Source organism: Drosophila teissieri, chromosome 2L, assembly GCF_016746235.2.
Source record: "Drosophila teissieri strain GT53w chromosome 2L, Prin_Dtei_1.1, whole genome shotgun sequence".
NCBI classification, from domain to species: domain Eukaryota; kingdom Metazoa; phylum Arthropoda; class Insecta; order Diptera; family Drosophilidae; genus Drosophila; species Drosophila teissieri.
The window spans coordinates 7,212,972-7,230,300 of NC_053029.1; the positions used below are offsets into that span (position 1 = coordinate 7,212,972).

General features: G+C 41.9%; 3 protein-coding genes across 3 annotated transcripts; all 3 read left to right on the forward strand.

Annotated features, from left to right (window-relative positions):
- Positions 1 to 5,016: 5,016 nt before the first annotated feature.
- LOC122626286 lies at positions 5,017 to 8,868 on the forward strand. Its single transcript, XM_043806483.1, has 4 exons — positions 5,017 to 5,188; positions 5,270 to 5,355; positions 7,102 to 7,228; positions 7,653 to 8,868. Exons 1-4 carry the CDS (start codon positions 5,140 to 5,142, stop codon positions 7,952 to 7,954), a joined length of 564 nt encoding a protein of 187 aa, XP_043662418.1. The 5' UTR covers positions 5,017 to 5,139; the 3' UTR covers positions 7,955 to 8,868.
- Positions 8,869 to 9,730: 862 nt separating this feature from the next.
- Positions 9,731 to 11,442, forward strand: LOC122626645. Its single transcript, XM_043806975.1, has 3 exons — positions 9,731 to 9,903; positions 10,469 to 10,957; positions 11,209 to 11,442. The coding sequence occupies exons 1-3, from the start codon at positions 9,843 to 9,845 to the stop codon at positions 11,436 to 11,438; spliced, it is 780 nt and encodes a 259-aa protein (XP_043662910.1). The 5' UTR covers positions 9,731 to 9,842; the 3' UTR covers positions 11,439 to 11,442.
- A 2,251-nt stretch (positions 11,443 to 13,693) lies between these two features.
- LOC122620416 (cell wall protein DAN4) lies at positions 13,694 to 17,260 on the forward strand. Its single transcript, XM_043797862.1, has 3 exons — positions 13,694 to 13,910; positions 16,127 to 16,681; positions 16,811 to 17,260. Exons 1-3 carry the CDS (start codon positions 13,850 to 13,852, stop codon positions 17,020 to 17,022), a joined length of 828 nt encoding a protein of 275 aa, XP_043653797.1. The 5' UTR covers positions 13,694 to 13,849; the 3' UTR covers positions 17,023 to 17,260.
- The last annotated feature ends 69 nt before the right edge of the window (positions 17,261 to 17,329 follow it).

A 17,329-nucleotide genomic window follows, 5' to 3' on the forward strand; every position in this document is an offset into this window, starting at 1 on the left:
TATTTGTTGTTTTGATCAAATGCTTCTGTGAGTTTTCTAGTTAAAATCTTAGTTCTTATGGAAAATATTTCTATATCCTTGAAATTGTCATAAAACTTAACCTACATATAGATTGATTTCTTGGGGTGTCGCCCATTTGGTTGACTTTAATGCGCCGCAGCGCGTTGTTGTTTGTTCTTCGCGCATACACACACACACACACACACACACACAGATGTGAGAACACGCTCTCACAGATACGCGGAAGGAGATACAAATACATATACAAATACAACTTCTGGTCGACCTACATGCGTTAGCATTTGTGCTCTGTCGTCGCCAGCTCAAATGCTCAAATGGCTCTGCAGCTTTTGTCTATGGCGCTATGGGTGCGTTCTGCCGACCGAGTGGCGCCTTGTTGCCACGGCCACTGCCACAGCAACAGCATCCGCCCAGCCCCGCCCACTGGTGGGGCCACGCCCCCTTCTGGCCACGGTCATTGGCAGCCTTTCTTCCTGTCTGCTCAGTCGTTGGCTTCCTTTTATTTTCGTGGACAGCCCGGCGCCAACATAAAAAACATTGATTTCGAATTCACTGAGCGCCCTCGCCAAAAATGTTGTCCAAATCATTCATTACTGTTATTTCTGCTGCTTACTGGATGTTCCCCGGTTTTCCTATTTTCTTTAATTGTTTGATTTGTTGGCTGTATTGATTAAGTATATGTTAAAGTAGTACGACATTAAATACCTAAATAAAAGTTAGCACGACTTTAATTTTTTCTGAAACTCATAGAATTACAATTTTTGATAATTTATACATTTTCTTATATATATTTGAATAGCTAGAATATTACCTTAAAAATATTTGTCGTAAGAGTTTCACACTTGAGCGCCACTCCACATTATGCATCATAAAAGCGGGCAGGAATAAATGTCATTACGCGGCAAATTGCGCATACGCAGGGTTGGCACAGCTCGGAAAATAGGAAAACCCCACAAGGGGATAAAGTTGTCATTGTCTGCGGGACTCTGGCATTTTGTTTGCTTTCCAGGCTATGGCGCAAATATGTGTGCAATGCGATGTCCATTGTTCTATGCTTGGAATTTCCATCCACATAGCAGTGGTAAATGTGGTTTATAATTAATGGCAGCTCAAGTTTTTGTTGAATATTTGAAAATGCCATTCTTTATTCTGTGTTGCATGGTGTCACAAAATCTAGTTTATAGAATGTTTTCCTTTCTTTTATGTGCTGTTTTCACACAAAGCATATTTAAGCTGATTATGCTAGTTATCTGAACTTAAGCCAGCTTTTGTTTGCTTTGTGGTAAATCTCAACAAAGTTTGCGTTGTCTTTGGCATTTGTTAGCATTTTATAGCGACTCGCAGATTTCGCATGTTAATCAGCTGCATGAATTCTACTTGGCTTTGTTCTGGCCAAAGGCACATAAATATGTTTTTATTATTCAGAGCGCACATTGAGTCACGTTTCGGAGCCATCGTGGCGTATACGCAATGCGGAGTAAATATTTTCACTAGCCACCTAGAAGTATGCAACGATATTTTGTATTTGTCACGCCCTCTCAGAAGCTGATTGCTGTTGATGGTAATGGTGATGGTGATGCCATGCCATGCCGCACTTGTTCCCAAATTCCTGTGGCACGTGCATCACGGGAGACACTCACAAATTGCTGCCATAGTTCTTCGAGCTGCTTCGCCTTTTTTCTTTTGGCCCAACATCCGTGCTCAGTTGGCTCATTGACCTGTGAATCGTGAAGAGGTTAGTGGGGATGGTAAGCGGGAAATGCCAGCACTTTCCTGGTCGATTTTCCTGTGAGGAAAACGTCCTTCGGCCCACCTGAGGCTGCTTGAACGGCGATGGCAGTCAAGTGCAAGTGATTGCTGGAAAAAATTACGTACTTTGGCATTGTTTGCCTGCCAAATTGATTTCACCTGCTTAGCATTCCGGAGGTAATCGGCCTGGCAATAGTTCAAGTGACGCCAAGGGAGCATAGAAATAAAATAGGAACAATAAATAATATTAATTTAATTTAAATATAAAATTGTATAACTAGAAACTGGAAACTTACCACCTAAAGTTAACCATTTTAAAGAGCTTTTAACTTATATTTTCACTTTAAAATTCAGTTACCTTTATATTACGCTCTAGCACAGAAAAGTAGTTTAGCACGTCAATTGAAATTTATTTATATTCGAGTTTAAGCCAGTGGAATCCCCCAATCAGCCATTATACATGGCCATAAAATACCTTCGCTCGTTCCACACACATATGCTGTAGTGCAGAATAATCCCCACGAACTGTGTGTGTGTGGGATCCTTTTGCAATTGTGAAAGCCGTTCTTTTTATATTCCGACTGCCCAGCAAATCGAGTTTCCAGCATTTGCAAAAGTATTCGTAGCGATTGATTTGCCCAGAAGCTGCAGATATAGCCAACGATAAAGTTTTATGTTTATTGGCGGCACCGCAGCTAACTGGGATTGGTATGCCAGCGTCCTTGGTAGCTGTGCAAACTAATTGGCTACGGGAACCGGCGGCAAAGTGCGTGGAACGCTGCGTATACGTAATAAAGCTTAATTACAGCAGAGTAAACACAGAAGTCCACCGTTTACCGACTCGAGTTCTATTATTGTGACTGTGCAGTTTCAACTGGGTACGTCTGGATAGGATTGTCTGACACAGTTTTACTACACAATCGTAAATAGTTCATCAATGTGGTGGAGAGGCAAAAAGTTTTTCAATTAGCATGCCAAGCGAAAATTTCAACTAATTAAAGGTCATTTTGTGGGTGGAAGTCCACAACAGCAGAAAAACTTTTGACCCACAAAATGTTGTTGCGTTTTTTCGCATTTTGGCAAAAACTAAATTTATGACCGTGGTAAAGCAGACTGCAAAAAAAGGAGAGAAAAGTACGATTTCCGATTAGCACGGTTCGATGCAAAGATAAAAGGGTTGTAAACCAAAGTCGAGTTCCAACGAAAATGTGTCAAGTTGTAAAAGTCGAAAGCGTATAAATAATGCTCTACATTCTGGGGAACCCAAAGAAATAAAATGCCAACCGGAAACGGAAGCGTGCATAAACAGTTTTAATTATGTCCTGTTGCTGTTAGCAAATGAAGTGGCGGCATGCGATGCGGCGAACCCACCGAACACCTCGGGAATTATGACATCAACACTCGAATGCCATCATCGCCATTGTCCAGAAAGTTCGGAATGTGCCCTTGTCACTTGCCACCTATTTGGTGGTAAAATTGGAAAGGTTCTGATTTGGTTTTCATTCTACTTTTCACTGTGCAACAGGCTGCGATTTTATGGCCCTCAGCCCAGTGAAAAATAGCGAAACTACGCTTCTTCAAAAAGTAATTGCAATTGGCGCTAATTCGCAATTCCGTTGGCGTTCTCTTGAGTGGATTACATCGACTTATCCCCTTTAATAAAGTTGTTGCAATTAAAAGTTTCAATGCCCTAAAAGTTTTGTCTGCCGTTGTTTGCGTGAAGTCAATTTAATTAGTTGTTTTTCTCAAGCTTCTGAGATCCCCAATTCCCTAAAGAGTTTACTTACAAAAACAAGTTTAAATGCCCTAGAAAACTACGCTCCTTTAAGAAATACTTTCTGCATATCCAGCGAAGCTTTAAGGATTGGTTTTAAGCTAGTGCAAAGTAAGCCTGGAGGTAATTCCCCAAACACTGGCAACCACGCGACTACTCCCTTATTATCCACCAGAAACAAGCGGCCACATTAGCTAACCCTTTTTGGCGGCTTTTTGGGGCCAGGGTCGCGACCTACACCAATCACGGTCTGCATTGTTTATGATAAATGGAAACGCTTGCCAGCTGCTCTGCCCCGCGGGAGATATGAAAAGGCTCGGATTCGGATTCGGATTTGGTTTCGGTTTCGGATGGTGGCGGGTGGGCGGTTCTGGTGGGGATGCGGTTTCCTGTATGTGAGGACAGCCGTTGGCCTGGCGATAAATGGGCGCCCACGCCCAGGATGTCGTCCTGTGGCCATGCGACGAGGTCACTATTCGCGAAAGAATAGGGAAGCCGCATTGCAGGAACGCGGATGAGTTTTCGCTCTTGGGTGCCACTAATTGCTGCGCTTTGTTGCTGCCACCCAATCCTCTGGGCACCTCCACCTCCTCCACCACCTCAGCATCCTATCCTTTCCATTCAGTTCGTTTTCGTTTTTCCACGTTTTCGCAGCTCTCCAGGCACTCATTTTCTAACAGTATCTCGCTGGAGCTGCAAGACCACTCATTTCGCGCTTTTTTTTATGAATACATAATTTAATTTCAGCTTCAGTGGCAAACTACGAACTGGAGTTATTCGAAGGATAGTATTAAATTTTGAAAGGCACTTGAAAAGTTGCATACTGTAAAATACTTTTGCTCATTTTGGAGATAAGTCATGCATTTCCATATTCGCTAGCACTTACTATTTTTATCATTATATATTTTCGTATTCACATAAAATGGAAACCAATGGAAACAGTATAGAAAGAGCGTCATTTCTCTCTGTGTATGGCTATCCAATTTTGTCTATTTACTTAGTTATTTTTGGTATAATACTTTATTATTCAAATTTTTTGCCATGATATCCTATTGGCTTTGGTGTTGAGCCGCGATGCAGAGGCCAAAAGTGTTTGGCCACAAGGAAATTGCATTTTTTTCCGTCGCGCTACTGCCGTTCCTTTGACGAATAGTTGCCATCTTTGGTTTGGGCTGGTGCATTTCGCATTTTGCAATTTAAATAAATTTTCCTTTGCTGCCATGTGGGGCGGCCAAGACGTTATTACTGTCGGAATCAGGAGCCACTCAAGCGACGCACCCACGCAGGAAAAGGGAACCCACGACGGAGGACGAAGGACGCAGGACGCAGGACGAGCAGCTTCGTTTCGTTTGGTTTCGTTTGCTTCGGGTCGGGCCAAAAACGATGACGTAGTCGTCGTCCTTTGGCAGGCAATTGCCTTCACCAAGTTGGCCACCAATTTCAGTTTGCCTTTTGCCAGCGGCAGCGAAAGAACCTCCCGGGAGTCTTGGAGCGGAAAATTCGAGAAAATCACAGCGCGCGAGTGGCAGAAAATATTTGAAAAATCAGCAACCGAAAGGGAAATAAATCAAAGAAAGGCAATTATAGTGCGAATCATGTGGGGAATGCTATTGCCACTGGCCCTGTTGGCCCTCGTTTCAAATGGTGTGTGTTTTGCCTTGCGGTTTATGGGCTCTTAAGTTCCGAAATGAAAATGTAAAAAAATGTATATTGCATATCCCACAGGCGCAGCCATCAGGTGTTATGTCTGCGATTCCAGTGATAATCCCAGCTGCGCCGATCTGAGCTCGAATTCCAGCATAGAGGCCGAGGTGAGTTGTCCACCAGATTGCCAGGACATTATCCATTAGCGCACTGATTGATTACTGGCCTATGACCTGTTGGTGGGCCACTGGCCAAGTTGGTTTGCAGGTCAAGTTGGTTCAACCTTTTCAAGCCTAATCGTCCTAATCGGATTTCAGTTGACCTTAGTGCTGAGTGAAGAGTTCTGGCCCAGACGGTCGCAAATTAAATCTACATGGCACATAAATTTGCACGGCCAAAATAAAAAATAGTGCAGGGCAACCGTTTGGAAATAGAGCCCACAAAAGCGGAAACGGAAACGTGCTCCGTCGTCGTCCTCTTGTGGTGGAAACCCACTTTCCACTTCTCACTTTTCCCCTTTTCCAGGCTAAGTGAATTTTCTGTTAGTGGCATCTATCGCCCTTTTTAACCCGACTACTACTTAACCCGGCCACGTGCCAAACAGTTGAAATACTTTCGCCAGAGTCCAACAACGTAAATTTCAGGCTGACAGGTTCTTGTAGAAGTACTTTCTTGTAGAATTACTTTGATTTCAAGTGGCGACACCTGAGCTCAAGTGGCTTATAATGCTGCTAAAACTACTGCCAAGCTCTTTTATAAAAATCAAGAAATTTAAACAAGTCGTAGGAAATATATAAATACATATATAATGTATATTATATTATATATAAACAATAATACAATACAAGACGACTAATGTGTATACTCATATATAATATTTTGGACTATAAAGAAAAAGTTTGCAGTTTTTTTAAGTTGTCCAGAATTATCTTTAGTTAAGTCAAATGTACTTCCCAGCTGAAAATAACTTATTTTTTCAAATAATAGACTTTAATCATCATATTCATGAATCACTTACTCAAGTTGGTAAAACTAAAGGTGTTGATTGAATTATTTCGACAAGAACTATGACTTTCTTAGCCTGTCGAAAAATTCACTGTCAAACTTGCGAAAAGTCCCGTGCGAATTTCTTATCGTTGCTGAAAATGATAACCAAATTTGTATTAAAAGTCAAATTAATTCTTAAAATTTATTTCATTTGTCAAATCAGAGATGTGAATACGCAACCACGAAACTGCAAATAGCGCAAAGTGTTCTGATAATTCTCTGAATTATTAATCATGGAAATCTTATCTTGTATTGTGCGCGAAACTCAATTTTGTGTCAAAATAAATAATTCAGAATCAAATTAGATGCGCCGAACTAAACCCATCAATTTATGTGGCTTGTCAAACTGAAGATTTTAAATCGCAAAATGTACAACAAATGTGACACAGCCATTTAGTTATTGTTATGAAATTGAAGTCTAAAGCAATTAAGAACTTAGAAACCCCTCGTATTTAGCAAACGCAATTAGTTAATTAGACAATATTATATTTATTTTACAATTTAATTTTGTATAGCTATATAGTAAAAGGTGCCCATTTTGAGCACTTGCCGATTGCCTGTAGAGTTTGCCTGAGGGTTTCCCCTTTCTCGGTTAATGCTGATACCATTCTAAGAATCGTTTTATATCACCACTTATCTGGGCTAAACAAATAGAGTCTAAGTACTCTTGGTCTGCAAAGCAAGGCCATCCGGAAAACGCATCATTACCGTATCGTATGATTGCGTCGATAAGATAAATTACTTACGCACCGAGTGCAACGGCAATTAATACTTGAACCAAGCAATAGGTATTCGTGGTTCCCCGAATTAAAAAATAAAGATTATATAGAAAAGCGGCTCATACCACTTGATTGATATCCTTTTAGGAGTGCACTTTGGACAAAATGAAATCCCTGGACACCTGGCTCTTCGACTTGAATAAGTTCTCATATTTCGATAATGGCGCCAACAAAAGTCCGCTTATGAATTGCCAAAAAGTTGTGGCCAAAGATCGTGAGTATTACAAAAAAAACACAAATATAAATAAATAAATATATAATTAGATATAAATATACTTGAATAATTGAATCACATTTTACTGCCACTTGGCTTACAAGCAATTCTTATCAGATGGTTAGCAATAAAGCTGCAGTTTGCAGTATGAGTAGAATGTCAATAAAAAGAGCCCTAAAGATAAAGAAAAGTTTTTTAGTTCACGTGAAATGGCACAGATTGTTTATTCAAAGCACTTACTGTTTATGACAAACATAGTGCAGCAATTAAGTTTATTAGGCGCCAATTGCACGCTTTTACCAATTTCAGATTTAACTTAAATTTAATGATTTAAGTCCCCAAGACATATTTATATATAATACTAATGTAAATATTTAGATGAAATAAATTATAACTAGTTCTTTAATATGGCTACTTTCTGCAGCTGATACCAGGAAAGTGGTGACGGCGCGCTTCTGCCAACTGGACACTGGCGACTCCGATGCCTGTGACATCCTGAGGACCAAGCTGCGCATCCCGAGCGCCGAGGAGCGGGAGCAGCGGAATCGCAACCAGAACAAGCGGAGGAAGGGGCACGGCCAGGATGCGGATGCAGACGAGGAGATCTCCGCGGAGGATGCGTTCTTCTGCGACATCTGCAAATCGCATCGCTGCAATGGAGCGGCGGCCGTAACGCTCTCCCTGGCCTCCATTCTGGCCATGATTGCGCTCCAACTGGGCTGCTAAGGCAATGGATTTGTGTGAGGGATATACACAGATGGACGTGGAACGAGTGGTGGTGGCATGATGGTTGCATTTAGGTTGAGTTACCCTTAGCGTTACCCTCGCCGATTACTTTGTAAATATTTGAGTGCAATGTCGCTGATTCGTACAGGTGCTTCAAAGGCACTCACTTAACCCCATTAACCCCTTCCTCCCTTAACCCTAGAAATGTAAGCACCGCACAGCACACACAGCACACACGATACACCGAAACACCGATACAGTACATACAAGAAGGGTAAAACTCACACAGAAACCCGCTTTGATTCAGAGCAAATATGAAACTTTCGATTTCCAAAATAAACACTGGGAAAAAATAAAGAGTAGGGATATGTGTGTTACCAGGCTTGCAAGGTACTACATATACCAGGTACTAGATATCAATGTTTGGCATTCTGTGCCATTAGCTCTTGTTGTTCAGCTTTATTATGTTACTATTCAGATGGTTTGTTTTAATGGCTTGGAGCGATGAGCATAGGAATTCACCAATTGCCTTTAATTCTGATATGATTTCTTAGGTAAAAATTTAAAAGTGCTTAAATGTCTAGTCAATCAATTCGTGTTAGAATATTTGAAAATTGATAAATTGATAGTACGTAAATTAACTGAAAATAGCCGCAAGCAAAAACAATCAACTTAATGCAAAACGCGAATTTAAGTATAACGTGAAACAAGTGCAATAAATCTAAATAAATGTTAGTAAATGTGCAATTAGAGGAAATGTCAACGAAAAGCAATGCAACAATTAATCCGTGAGCTTCAATCGCCTAAAAGCCACACACTATATACCATATAGTACATTATGTTTTTGCGACGCGTCGAGTTCTCAGTTCTGCTTAGTTTATAAGCGGTTTTTGAAATGGAAACCGAATTCAACATTCAGAGCACACAATAAATGCTGTATGACAGTATAAACGAGTTTGGCGTACGAATTTTTACTATCTGATAACGATGGCAATACTTTTATAACAGTTTCGGCATCATGATAAGGGGTATTTCGTTTTCACTGGAGTCTTGTTAGACTCGGGAGAAATTATCTCTGGAATATGAAGTATGTGCCATGGGCCATAAATATATCTTTATATTTATTACCACTTTATTACTTTTTATGTTGTCTAAGGCCAACACAGCGTATGCGCAATATTCCTATGAACTCTATCTTTTAAATCAAATAACTCTTTTTTTATTTTCCTCCGTTTTTTGTGTAAACAGCATTGCGTAATTAATTATCCTTATTATTAAGTTTAACTTTTGGACGGTATCCAGCTCTTCGAGTGCCGAAAAAATCTCAGCCCATATCACGCATTTTGCTATTGTTGTGTTTTTCTCCTTTTGGTCGTGTGTTCAGCAATCAAAGATAATTTTCCCATTACTCATGTAAGATGCTTCAGCTCCACGCCCCCCGCCCGCTTATCAATAGCTCGACCTCTGTCGCTCCATCGTGCCCTCCCTGTCGCTCGCATTTAATTTGAAAGTCTGTGGCGATGCTATCGTATGTCACATGTAGTTTTTTCCTGCGCTTCCCGTGAACTACATGTTCCACCCCAGCCCCCCAAATCATGAGTCAACCCCCACGACCCCCAAGCCACATTTATGGGGGCATGAGCTTCAGTTTTCGATGGAGCCAGACAACAGACTCCGGAAAGTTCTTGGTGCCAGTTCAATTTGAATTTTCGGTAGCTACTGCTGGCACAACGGCAGAGCAGTAAAGAAGAAAATTTATATATATTTATAAAAATAATCCATTGAAGGCGGCTCAATCTGGGAAAGTTGCCTGCTCTGACACCTTGACGTTTGGCACATTGCAAGTTTGAAGCCAATTTACCACCACCGACCTATTAACCTGCCCGGAATGCGCTCCTTGTGGTTGCTACTTGTACTGGCTTTCGTTGGCTGCGGCCCAGGTGCTTCAGGTATGTCATAAATCATCGAGTGGGGTAAGTGAGGTAAGCCCGCCACATGCTAATTGATTGACCCCGAAGCGAGTTGCAAAAGGTGCGCATACGCAACGTTGAACCACACAGAGGGGTGCGCTTATTGCCCGGGTAATCCAGCTGATAAGGTGGATCTGATATGGCACACCCTCACCCCCCTCTTATGGGGAAATGAAGAGGTCTATCTCAAGGTCATGTTCCTTTCGAAAACTACAGAAATAAAGTTACATTTTGCATATTATATGATTGATGTAGTGCTGCAATTAATACATACTCGTATTAAGTGGAATATTCTTCAATCGAATGCCTCATTTATAATTACAGTTTCTATTCAACATTACATTATAGTATTGACTAAAAGATAGTTTCATTATTTTTTTAGCAGAAAAGAGAGGAACATTATATTTCTAAAGTAGTAACCCATTTAATAATCAGAAGTGGTTGAAACTCTTCTTTGAAGTGTGAAATCTTCTTTGAATGTAAAATTCTTTTATTATTTTATTATTTTTGATTATTATTAGCTTAAAATATATTTTTTGCCCAGCCCTGCGTTGCTACAAATGTGAAGACTGCGATGAAAACACGCAGCTAAGTGACATGGAAGTGTGTGAGGGTCCACTTTTGAGCGGTAATGGACAAGGCACACCTGCCAGCTCCAACTCCAGTCCGAGTCCAAGTCCGGCTCCTTCTCCATCACCTGCTGCATCGAACAATACAAATAATGCTTCTGGCTCCTCCTCCGATGCCAGCGAAGAGGAAGAGGACTATGAAAGCGAGGAGTCCACAACCATAGGTATCCTGCCGGCAGGAAATAACCTACCCATCCAACCCGGTTCCGGAACCGGTGGCATAGCTGCTGCAGGCGGACAACCAGCTGGAGGGGCAGCTGGGGGAGAAACTGGAGAAGTTGTGAGCGAAGAGGAGGAAGAGGACGAGGAGGAGGAGGAGGAGGAGCGACGCAAGCGGAGATCGAGTGCACGACAGGTCGATCCCGATGTGCCAATCGCCTTCTGCTACACAGTGAGGCTCCAACGTAAGCAACTGCCTGCCACTCCCATGGCTGCACATCATATAAAATCATAAAATTCATAAAAAGCTGCGTCGTTCGATGTTCCCACCGATGGCGATAAGTTACATATCTACGACTGAGTCATGGAAAAATAGCACAAAGTGCAAACTCCAATGCACTGCGAGCAATGATTTGTATATTGATAGGATCCAATTTCAAGAAGATATTACTATTATTATTATTATTAATGGTTATTCGACTTACCTGCTCCACAGTTAACGACTCGACGATCACCAAGAGGGGCTGCACCACCGCCAGGAAGAGCAATCAGACGGGTGGCTGCGACGGTCTCTTCGAGAACTGGACGGTGGCCGGATGCCAGTTGTGCCAGGACGACGGATGCAACCAGCCCATCGCCATTGGATCAGCCAGTAGAATCGCTGGACGGTTCTGGCCTCTTGTGGCACTCACGCTAATGGCATTTACGATCCGCCATCCGATATAGTAGACATCAGCAGACACACTGTGGGCAATCGATATGATATATAGAAATACAAGATATATGGCCCGCAACTTTGATTTCGACTTTGGCGTCTGAGTTCATTGTTTTTTGGGAGCGTTTGCCGATTTACCAGCCACATGATGTGTCTATTTATGGCTCGCTTACTACACTGGAAACAAACGAAAACTTTGGGGGCAATGAGCACACCTGAGCTATTTTCGCATAATTGTTTAATTGGCGTCGATAAGGCATTGTCCCTTTTTCATTTCATTCTACCAGCTAGGGAAAGTGGCTCGCTCATTGAGCGCCCGTTCATTCAGTTGCAGCCGTATCGCAATCAAATCAATTAGTAGCTGGCGATAAGTGGTGACGAGGTATACTAGATGAGTGGCTATGAGTCGTGTGCTCCCGAATGCCATGACTTCATGCGACCCGCAAATGGCTGATAAATTGATACAGCGATCAACTGGGCAACTGGCCAAAGCGTTTAGGCCGATAAGCGTTGCGAAGTCGAGTGGCAATTGCTGCCTAAAGCTTTTGCCAGATTTATGGTATTATTATTTCGGTGTCCGGAATTAAGTAAAGTTCTTAATAAAGCGATGAGGAAACGCGGCCGACAACGAGGCAGCACTTTAAGGAAACTTGCTCTAAACTGCAAATGCAACTGCCAAATTCGTTACTCTTATTTATATATATGTATATAACTCCCCGATTTGTGGGCTCGCATTGGGGGAACTTTAAAACGCTTCCCCGTTTTATTTTCGTCGGTTTCCGGGATGGTAAAGTACCCTGTTATGACGAGCATGCCCAAAAGTCCGGCTTCCAAGCCGATTCTCGATGAGAATCCAAAGAGCATCTAAAGAGAATCCCAATGAGTAAGAGTATCGTTAGCGCATTTAGCGCTTTACGTGATGTCGTCGACACTTTGGAAGATATATGCAACTTTTCCCCATCGACTTTTGTCTCCGGGGAAGTTATGGTTTTTATCTCCCGTCTGCGCTTCTCAGACAATGCGTCAGTTTCGCCAGCCGGCACTAACCAGATTCGCTCGACATTCGGCACGAACTGCGGCCGGTAAATGATGAGTTATTTGCATTTGGCCAAGATACACGATCTACGAAATGCAACCGTAGTGTTTCAGGGCCAGTTGTTATTTAAAAATATAGAGTTAACTTGAATAAATTATGTTTGGGTCTATAAGTGCTTGAAGAAATACATCCATTTCAATTTGCTAGTTATGCGCACTTAAGCAAATGAGGCTTTGATTTGAAATGGAAACACTGATACAGAATGTGTGGCATACACATTCTTCTATTATCGCACCCTTAATATTGAAAATAAATACAAACAAAAGCAGAACAACAAACAAAACTCCGCACACCTTACAAAAGTTCGGCTTATCAGTTGACCTTGCCCCCAGTCTGCAGGCTCTTTTCTGGGTCAGCTGGCGAATTGAATTAAGTTTCGAGTGGAAACGACCTTGGTGGCTACTCGACTGGAAAATTTCGTTAGCCTAATGCGAATTGGGGGTTCTAAGCTCGCGAAAATAGAGCAGGTGCCAATAGAGTGAGCCAATACGCACCACAAAGAGATCTCTGTTAATTGCCCGCCTCTTTCTGATTCGAATTTGTTTGCTTATCGTGCTCTGATATTGAATAATAATCATGGGACATCCAGGGCAATACAAAAAAAACAAGTGACGAATATTATGTAAATGGGCGAGCGTTATTAAGTTAAAACGCGTCTGGAGTTGGGTAAATCGCCGGATTACGAACGCTGAGTAACAATTAGCTGCTTAATTATCGGGGAACAAAGAAATCAACTGAAATAAAAAGGGTGTGAAGAATCGTATGCGAAAGTGCACTGAATCCCCAGAACTGAATCACTCGCTTGGGGGAAAAGCCGAAGAACCGTAGATTGAATCCCGGAAAAACACATTTCCATTCATTACCATCGATTTAAGAGAACAAAAACCCCAAAGAGCACTGGGGCTCTCTTGGCGATCAGTTAATTTGTTGCTCGTTTGGTATGCATTATAAATTAATTTGTTATCAATAAAGAAAACCGGTAAACTTGTTTTACGGCCCGCTCTTCATCTGTCGCCCCCTCTCGCTCTTTCGGGCTCGTGCCGTCCCGCTCTGGCAGTCACTCTCTTACGCATTGAAGCCACTGACGTCGCAGTAGCAGCGCAGTCCGCTTTTGAAACTCTATAAAAAGTCTCAAACAAATCACAAGATTTTCAGTTAAATTTCAGAATTCGCAAACTGCGGTCGCCTTGATAATAAATAAATAAATTCAAACGTGAGGCGCGAGAACCTAAATGCAAACAGCCCAATTAAACTGGCATAAATACTATACGAAACAATTGTTTGAAATATATCTAGAATATATTTATTTCAAAATAAACAAATATTATGTTCAGCAGAAGTCACATCGTTTTGGCCAGCTCTTTGCTGTTGCTAATCGCCCTGCCAGGTAAAATGAAAAAAATAAAAAAAACAGAAGCATTTTGGGTATTTGCGGCTATTAGAATATCGTGAAAAGTGTCGTGATAACTTTGATGTGCATTATTTCGCCCAAAACGGTCTAAATCATGGGCATATATCTGATATCAGATATCAGATACCAGATAACGCCAGAAGGAATCAAGCGATCTGATAAACATATCGTGAGGATTTTATAGCTGCGCTATAAATACACGCTCGTGTCTCAAGTGTTGCTATTGTACAGATACAGATACAGCTGCAGATGCGGATACAGATACATATATGCAGTTGCCAAAAATCTAAAAAGCCAGCGAAATGTATTCAGAATTCAAGATCACGATCATTTGGCCATAATATCTTGCATATCAAGCAGCGACATTAAAACCGCCCAAGTTTTTTGTTATTATTTAACTGTCATAAATAATGCAAAGACTGTTGCCAATTTGCGGTGCTTTTTTCATTCAGCAGAAATGCTGTGTGATGCGGAAATGTCATCCAAGCATTCAGCTGCCACCCTTCGAATCGTTATATATAGCATTATCATTGGGAGAGGGCCCTCTCTAATTTATGCCTCAGATGAAAAGGAAAAGTCAGTCGGGGAAATTGCGAATAACGAACAAATATTAGTTGACATTGAAACGGTCGGGCAGCTGCTAATTGGAAATGTTATAGTTACACTTAACACATTTCGCGAAGGCGGCCCGAAATGGAAAAACTCGTCTGGGCATTAGCACCACTCAGAAAATAACCGAACCAAACCTGAATTTATAATACTTTTTCACGATCTTTTGACGCAATTGCAAATGATTTCATTTTGCGAGTCGAGAAGAGTAACGTATATGTATATTCCAAAATCAACTTAAAACTTGTTTGTTTTCTACATTAAACGGGCTAAGAAATGGCAATCGTCCAGAACGACCTTTGGCTTAAGAATTTTAAATGGCCTTTCAACTACCTTTACGCAAACAGCATTTGCATCACGGGGAGTTTTATGGATTTACCCAAGTAAATAACAACCCAACCAGTTGCACCCTTGTTTGAAGGGAAAAAAATTGCAAAAATCATCAAGATGCAGCTTTCTATAATGTGGAAATTATTAATGAGAAAGTCAAAAGTGCAAAGTGCTGGGCAAGGTGGCGCTTATCACGTGCCAATAAACCCCAACAATGTTGTCATTGCGCTGGAGAATTTAAGGCCCAAAACTCGCCATCAATCACAATGATTTATGATAAATTTCCAGCAATAAATCAACAAAGTTTAGACACAAATGTATTGAACCATTTTATTGTGACGATTTAACAAAATTATTTTAAATACCAGTATTATGCCATGCAAATAGCTTAAAGTCCGCTGCAGTTAGTCACTTGGCAAGAACTTGCCTTTGCGGCACGAGTTCTGATATCTGATTTCTGATATCGGTATCAATGTGATATGGAAACCCGTCAAGCGGAGATCAACTTCCATGTCGGATTATCACACACACACGACGTTCATGGACATGACTCACTTCTGGTCGTCCGTTGATATTGGGGCTTTTCGGGAGGGTAGCCATCTCCACTGATAAGGCAATTAACGCAATTACACCAGTGTTGCCACGCCGATAGATGTCTCTATTTACCTGTTGACACCTGGCAAATATTTACCATTTTCTGCGATGACGATAACATGCAAATGGAATCGAATTGCTGGGGCAGGGCGCCCGTCTAAAAACCAGATACGAAAAAAAAAAGAAAACAGCTACTTGCGCTAGATCAAAGGCTATGGAAAAGCACATACAACGTAATACTAAAGAATCGGCAAATAATACGCCAAATACTTGGGATTCAAATTGATTTATGGTGCTCACATGTTCTTTGTTCTGGACAATAATCATTTATCTTTTATCGCAATGTTGCTGTTTGCCAAAGCTGTAAATTGAGCACTTTTGAATAATAGATATCTTGGCGTCCAATAAAATGGGTGCGAAAAAAGGGTTAAACGCCATTCGCAAGGAAATCACACAAATGTCAAATAATTAATAAAAGAGGATAGTTCAATAGGTTTGGCAATATAAAGTATATTTTCAGCTGCAGGGTCTCTTGCAAAAGAATATCTATATAGGTCAACTAATAACAAGACAATATCAAATCATAAACAATATATGTTTGAGATTGATAAGCAGAAAAATAGTGATGTTATTAAGGCAATCGGTTTTTTTTATTGCAGTAATCCGTGCCGATCTCATGTGCTACGTGTGCGATGACTGTGCCCAGCTGCCCAAGGATGCACCACTGCTGGCGTGCAATGAGGATTTCTTTAATCCTGGCGGCAGCACGGAAGCCTCCACGGTGACCACCACCACAACCACCGAGGCGAGCACCACCACGTCACAGGAGACCACAACCACACCGGAAACCACCACTGTGATCACGAGTGTTCAGACGGATCCACCCACAACGGAGTCCACGACCACGACAGTGGAGACCACCACCAGCGATCCGACCACCGAGAGCACAGAGACCACCCAGAGCACTGAGAGCACCGAGGCTCCGATACCCACGCCCGCAACCGCCGGACCCGTCCAGACGACCACCGGAGTGCCCACGCCACCAGCCGAGGATCTGACTGCCCTGTTGTTTGCCACGAACACCACCCGTTTGGTGCCTGTGGAGGATGCGGAAGCGGAGACCACCACGCCCATTTCATCGCTGGCCATCAGGCAGCGGAGGGCGGTGATCGACACCGAGTACACCTACCACTGCTATTCCGTCCAGGTTTCAGGTGAGTCTGCATATCCAACCGATCATAGAAAATTGTATTCAAAAAGGTGAAATACTTTTTTTTTGTATACATTCTATAGAAATCCTTTAAGAAACTGTAATTTAATTTCTTTTGCCTTTCCGATTCCAGTGAACGGCACCATGTCGACGGATCGCGGTTGCTCGCGGGTGAGCACCATGGAAGGAGTCTGCGAGCAGCTGAAGTTGCGGAACAACAACACGGAGCTGGCCAACTGCAATCCGTGCAGTATGAACGCCTGCAACGGCAGCTCGGCGCTCCAGAGCTCCATTCTGGCCTCCGTGCTCCTGGCCGTGGTGGCATTCGCCCTGCAGCGCAACTAGGGACCAGATCATCATCCATTACCCGGTGCTTTAGTCTAGTATTCCTCGTTTCTTTAAGGCGAACTCACACTCATCAGTCCGCGCTCATAGTTAAGTGATTCGAAAATTATTATGTAACTTTAAGATATACACAAACCCGAAAATCGAAATATATACAAACGTAATTGTATACAAACTTAATCTAATCAAATGTAACGCTTTAAGCGACTTAATAAATAATGAGTAATTATTAAAACAAGTTCCATTTATTTCAACTGTAAAAAGTGTATGCATTTGTAAAAGTTTATACATTTTTATTCATGACATC